This window comes from Nematolebias whitei, chromosome 18 (assembly GCF_014905685.2).
Source record: "Nematolebias whitei isolate Nwh7 chromosome 18, NemWhi1, whole genome shotgun sequence".
Taxonomy (NCBI): domain Eukaryota; kingdom Metazoa; phylum Chordata; class Actinopteri; order Cyprinodontiformes; family Rivulidae; genus Nematolebias; species Nematolebias whitei.
Window position 1 is genome coordinate 11,859,550 of NC_056515.1, and position 6,987 is coordinate 11,866,536.

The 6,987-nt window shown below is 42.2% G+C and overlaps 1 protein-coding gene across 1 annotated transcript in view; it reads left to right on the forward strand.

Annotated features, from left to right (window-relative positions):
- The window catches only part of LOC119425035 (kinesin-like protein KIF2A), a 64,627-nt gene extending 58,554 nt beyond the window's left edge, over positions 1 to 6,073 (forward strand). Inside the window, exons 17-19 of the mRNA XM_037692558.1 lie at positions 925 to 1,026; positions 1,251 to 1,386; positions 5,988 to 6,073. Of these exons, the coding sequence (XP_037548486.1) occupies positions 925 to 1,026; positions 1,251 to 1,386; positions 5,988 to 6,073 (324 nt within the window). The remainder of the gene's footprint in view (positions 1 to 924; positions 1,027 to 1,250; positions 1,387 to 5,987) is intronic.
- Positions 6,074 to 6,987: the final 914 nt, after the last annotated feature.

The following is a 6,987-nucleotide window of genomic DNA, read 5'->3' on the forward strand; positions in this document are numbered from 1 at the left end:
TATAAGGACAGCAGAACATGTTTGACCAGTACAGGACATGTTTGAGGACAACAGGATAGTGCAGGAATGTGCTGTAGGAGTGACAGATAACTTCAAGATGGAGGTGATACTGCATCAAGGGTCAGCTCTGAGCTCATTCTTGTTTGCTCTGGAGATGGACAGACTTAACAAATTAGGTCAGGCAGGAATCCCTAAGGGCTATGATGTTTGCAGATTGTGATCTGTGGTGAGAACAGGAAACAGGTGGAAGAGATCACAGATAAGTAGATATGCACTTGAAAGTTGAGGAATGAATGCCAAACGTAGTAAGACAAAGTCCGTGTGTGTGATTGAGAAGGAGGCAGGTTTCCACTTCACTGTTTCAGCCTCACTGTTCCCTGTGAGGCTACAAGGGGCAGAGGACACACTGCTAAGATCATTATTATACATTGCCTTGCACTTTGAAGTCAAAACAATTCCAGTGGGTATAATACTGTTTAATCCTATATCGTTGTCAAGAGGACATGAAAGTAGTTAGAGTGAGAACAGAGGACACAGAGGACTGAGTGAGATGAAGGAGGATGACTGGCTGTGCAGACCGCTGAAGTGGGAATAGCCAAAAACAAGAAGAAGAATTTTACACAACTTAGCAACACTGCTTCCTCACAACAGAACCATATTTGGGAGCACGCTGTATTTCAGATGTGTGTTTTAACCAAGGTTCACAGGCACATTCAAGTCTTATTTTTCTCAAGTAATGTTTCTTTTAATATATTTTTTTTCTGGTATGCGAACGAGCCACCATCAGCATACAGAATAGTCACTATTAGGTAATTTTGTTAGTTGTAAACTGAATCTATTTTGTAGGTATTTTTAGAAACAGTCAGTCTCACAAAACAGCCTCTGTTGGAACAATTTTTTTTATTTTTTTCTTGATTATTTCAGGAGGAAGAAGTTTCTCCGCAACTGTTCACCTTCCATGAAGTTGTTTCTCAGCTGGTGGAGATGGAGGAGCAGGTGTTGGAGGACCACAGAGTGGTGTTTCAGGTATAGCAGTACAGACATTTCAAGCTTGGACTAACAAACCAAATAACTAAAATATCCGTGCATCAAAATGAATCATTTGTATTTACAGACTAAATAGAAGGGGATTTCAGGGGAATGTCAAACTTGACTAGATATATTGTATAATTACTGCATCTTGACTTTGGGGGTTGATAAAAAAGTTGACATATCTTTGTAAGGTTTGAACAGCATTGTGTTGTTTCCAGGAATCAATCCGCTGGTTGGAAGATGAGAAGGTGCTTTTAGAAATGACGGAAGAAGTAGACTATGATGTTGAATCATATGCAACTCAACTGGAACAGATCCTAGATCAGAAGATAGACATTCTCACTGAGCTCAGAGGTAAAGGTCCATCTTTCAGCCACTGATTGCTCAGGCTCATTCTAACATGTTTTTTCATTGTTAATTAGCATTCATCTAAACCCCTAAATGATCATAAAGAACGATAAGTAAGCTAGTATTCAGAAAGAACAAAAAAAAATTAATCTAGACCTCAAATTGGCATGAAGTCAAGGTCAAGTAGGTGTTAAAGAAAAACTACAAAGACACCAACACATAAAATGGTAAATGGTAAATGGTAAATGGACTGTACTTATATAGCACCTTTCTATCTTATTTCAAGATACTCAAAGCGCTTTACACAAAACATAAAGGTCAAAGGTGTGGTATATGGCATAATTTCCCATTGATTGGACTTTAAGGAACAACAAGGTTTCTGACTACAATATAACATCTTTGATGGAAAGCGAATCATTTGGCCAATCACGATCAAGATAGACGATAGGGAAATCTTTTCCATGGATGAAGGAAACTGGTTTACATTATAGCAAGTCACATGTTGGACACTGTTAGTTTTGAGGTAAATCTTGTTATATACCAATAGGATAATATGCTGTGTAAGTTAAACTTGATTTGACAAAAAAAATCTTATTTAGCAGCATTGTGCATGGTAATCCATTACCTTATACACCATTAAATAGCTAATTGAACAAATTATTCTGAAGAAACTAGTCAGTGCATTTGGATCACATTCATACACTGATGGGACACATATCAGAGGCAATGAGGGGTTCATTGTCTTGCCCAGTGATACTTCAACATGTGACTGCTGGTGGAATCAAACCACAACCCTCGCATTGGAGGATGATTGCTCTAACCACTCACCCACATCTGTCCAATGAATGCAGAATGCCAATGAATGCCAATGCAAAATGAAGAAGGGGAAGGCAATAGCGCCTGATGACATGCAAGTGGAGGTTTGGAAATGTCTAGGAGAGATGGCAGTGAAGTTTTTGATTCAAATATTCAATGGCATATTTGAGGGTGAGAAAATGCCTGTGGAAGGGAGGAGAAGTGTGCTGGTGCCCATTTAAAACAAAAGGGTGATGTACAAAGTTGTAGCAACTACAGGGGAATTAAGTTGATGAGTCATACAATGAAGATCTGAGAGAGAGTTGGGGAAGCTAAACTTAGATAAGTGGTGACTATATGTGAGCAGCAGTATGGTTTCATGCTGAGAAAGAGCACCACAGATGCACTATTTGCTTTGAGGATGCTTATGGAGAAATACAGAGAGTGTCTGAAAAGAACTTTGTTGCGTCATTGTTGATTTAGAAAAAGCATATGACAGAGTGCCTAGGGAGGTGTGGTATTGCACAAGGAAATCTGGAGTGGCAGAGAAGTATGCTAGACTGGTACAGGACATGTATGAGGACAGCAGGACAGTGGTGAGATGTGCTGTAAGAGTGACAGATAGCTTCAGGATGGAGGTGGGATTGCATCAAGGATTGGCTCCGAGCCCACTCGTTTGCTCTGGTGATGGACCAATTAACAATTAAGGTCAGGCAGGAATCTCCGTAGACTGATGTTTGCAGATGACAATGTGAGATGTGGTGAGAGCAGTGAACAGGTGGAAGAGAACTTAGACAGGTGGAGGTATGCACGTGAATGAATTGGAATGAAAGTCAGCTGTAGTAAGACAGAATACATTTGTGTCAATGAGAGGGAGGCAGGTGAGGCTACAAGGAGCAGATGTCACAAAGGTGCATGACTTCAAGTACTTGGGGTCCACTGTCCAGGAAAATGGGGAATGTGGTAAAGAGGTGAAAAGAGTCCAGGCAGGATGGAGTGAATGGAGAAAGGATTCAGGAGTTATTTGTGGCAAAAGAGTGGCAGCAAAGGTAAAAAAAAAAAGTTTACAAAACACTGGTGAGACCAGCTATGTTGTATGGTCTGGAGACAGAGGCACTGACAAAAAGACAGGAGAAAGAACTGGAAGTGGCAGAAAAGAAGATATTGAGGTTCTTCTTAAAAGTTATGAACATAATCTGTGACAACAGGCAGCCTTGGTGAAGTCCAGCTCCCACCCTGAAGGGGTCTGACTTACTACCGGCAATGTGATGTGATGCCAGCCGCCTGATGGTTTGCCAGGACCTCCTTGGAGTAGACATAGAGTCTTTGTCCGAGGCCTTACCAAACTTCTCCCAGATCCAAGCTTTTGCCTCAGCAATAGCCACAGCTGCAGACCACTTGGCCCTCCAGGACTCCTTAGGTGCCTTCGGAGTCCCATCAGCCAACAAGGCCCAATAGGACTCCTTCTTTCGCTTGACAGCCTCCCTAAAGTGGGGTGTCCACCACAGAGTTCGAGGATGGCCACCACAATAAGCTTTGTTAAAGAAATTAGGTCTCTCTTTTAAATAAGTCTCTAAAGCTCAATAGGATTAACCTGTATAAATAAAGGTTGAATGAAAAAGAAGCATCGACAACCTTGCGTCCACAGCTCAAGGCAGCTATGTCAACAATTGAGGCGTGGAGCATGGCCCACTTGGACTCTATGTCCCTTGCCTCATCTGGGATGCAGTTAAAGCTCTCCTGGAGGTGCGAGTTGAAGATCTTTCTGATGGATTCTTCTGCCCAACGTTCCCAGCAAACCCTCACTACATGTTTGGGTCTACTGAGTCTGTTCGGCATCTTCCCCCACCATCTGATCCAATTCACTACTAGGTGGTGATAAGTTGACAGTTCAGCTCCTCCTTTCACCCGAGTGTCCAAAACAAACGACTGCAAATCAGATGACATGATTACAAAGTCAATCATCAATCTATGACCAAGGACGTCCTGATGCCAAGTGCACTTTTGGACACCCTTATGTTCGAACATGGTGTTTGTGATGGACAAACTATGACAAGCACAGAAGTTCAACAACAGAACACTGTTTGAGTTCAGATCAGAGAAGCCGTTCCTCCCAATCATGATAAATGGACTGTACTTATGTAGCACCTTTCTATCTTATTTCAAGATACTCAAAGCGCTTTACACCACAATCTGTGTCCTCATTTACCCATTCATACAACACTCTACTAGATCTCTACAAAGCTAATTGAACAAATCATTCTAAAGAGACTAATCAGTGCTTTATCACATTCATACACTGATGGGACATACATCAGAGGCTATGAGGGATTCAGTGTCTTGCCCAGGGACACTTCGACATGTGACTGCTGGTGGATTCGAACCCCAAACTCTCGCATTGGAGGACGACTGCTCTAACCACTCAGCCACAGCCGTCTCATGCCCCTCCAGGTTACACTGTTGTTACCCACATGGGCATTGAAGTCCCCCAGCAGAATAAAGGAGCCCCCAGCTGGTGCACCTTCCAACACCCCCACCAAGGACTCCAAGAAGGTTGAATACTTAACTTCTGTTTGGCACATAGGCACAAACAACAGTCAGAGCCTGTTTGCCCACCTGAAGGTGCAGGGAAGCTACCCTTCCATCCACCAGGGAAAACTCCCACACACAGGGACCAAGTCGGGGGGCTAAAAGTAGACCCACACCAGCTCGGCGCCTCTCACCATAGGCAGCTCCAGAGTGGTATAAAGTCCAGCCCCTCTCAAGGAGGTTTGTTCCGGAGCCCATACAGTGCGTCGAGGTGAGCCCAACTATATTTAGTCGGTACCTCTCAACCTGATGCACAATCTCAGGCTCCTTTCCTACCAGAGAGGTTATGTTCCATGTCCCAAGCGTCAGCTTTGGTAAGCCAAGATCAGAGCGCCAAGGTTCCCACCTTCAGCCACTGCCCATAGCGTCTTGCACCCAACTTGTAGTGCCCCTCCTGTAGGTGGTACGCCCACAAGAAGGCAAACCCATGTTGTTCCTTTGGGCTTAGCCTGACCGGGCCCCATGGGTAGAGACCAATAGTCACCAGACACTCGCCGACAAGTCCCTCCCCCAGGCCTGGCTCCAGGGTAGGGCCCCGGTAACCCTCATCCGGTCAAGGGGCACTGAGTTCCTTGTTCCTTTTTATCCATAAATGTCTTTTGAGTCGCTCTTTATCTGGCCTTTCACCTAGAACCTATCTGCCTTGGGAGACCCTACCAGGAGCAATTACAATGTCCCCAACAGCATAGCTCCTAGTATCCTTCAGGCACACAAAATCCTCCACCACAATAAGGTGGCAATACAAGGAGGAGTTTAATGGAAGAACCCAGTTTTTCAAAGACACCTTTCTTACACATAGATGCAGGCACACACCAAATTGGAATCCTCTACCTCATTTGTTTTTCAAATAATCCAGCTCACAGCAAGGGTAGATGTATAGATGATCTTTCCAATATACCATTTTTGCTCTGCCACAAGGAATACAAACAACCACTACCACAGTATGCCTCTAAATCCCTAACTCTACAAGACAAGCTAAACACAAGAAAATTATATCAGAAGAAATCAATAACTACCAAGACACTTTAATTATCACATAAATTTAACAGATATTAATAAAAGACAAACGTTTAAAATATTATTGTGGCCACACTGCCGTATCGCAATATCAAGATTCTATAACCAAACCACCAAACCACTGTTTGTGATGAGAAACAATTTGGTATTTTCAGGTTGGAGAAAGGTGTCCTATAACAACTGTGTGATGGTTTCTCTTCTTTTAGATAAAGTCAAGTCTTTCCGATGTGCTCTCCAAGAAGAGGAACAAGCTAGCAAACAAATAGCCCCCAAAAGACCTCGAGTACTTTAGACACTTGACAGCCAATGTTTCTTTGTGATCGTGACTTGTCCTCAGAATGAGGCGGGTCTGTCATGATGAGATCTGTAGCTGTGATTTTTATGACTCTGCCATATGTGTTCAACTTCCCATCATGCATCTGTCCTATGGAAAACTAAAGGGACGATCACCATTGCTCTTTCATCAACAAGGTGTATTTTATGTCACAAGTGCTTTGTTTAACAAATGTGAATACAGTAGTCCCTCGCTACTTCACGGTTCACGGGGGGTGAGGGAAAGTGTGTGTTTTTAAATTTTTTAATGAACCACAGGTTTGAATGAGGCAAAGCCCAATTCTAATCTTACATGGCATTAACTATTAACCAAGCTAAATGGTGAATTGCAGTCAAAGTTTTCTAGGTGACAATTATAAAAACAAGTTATTCATTTGCCAAAATAAAGACTATTTCTGGTTGCTGTTTGTGTTTTTATTTAATCAGGGTGATATAAAGAGGTTTGCATGGTGCAATACTCTTTAGAAATACAGTGGATAAAAAATGTCTGCACACCTCTCTTAACCCTTGGAAGACCTTGTAGGGAAAATCACTCACATATTTCCTTTTTTCTGACAAAGCCTAAAAAAATCTTGTTTTTCTTTTTTTTTTTTTTTTTTATCAGAATTTTTTCTGTTACACAAGTTTCTATCACAAATTGTGAGTTTTGATTGTATTATCTGTGTTTCTTTGAGAACTTTATTTTTGAGGTTTGTTTCTGTTCAATTATAAAATACATTTATATTTTTTATGTGAACTCCTTGTGTTTGCCTGCATCTGGGTCCAACCTTACTGCAACCTTACTTGCAGTTACCTTCATACAGACGAACATGTCGTACTTCCTATTTATCACTGTAAAATTCAGCTGATCATGGGGTCGGCCACCAGCCTTTA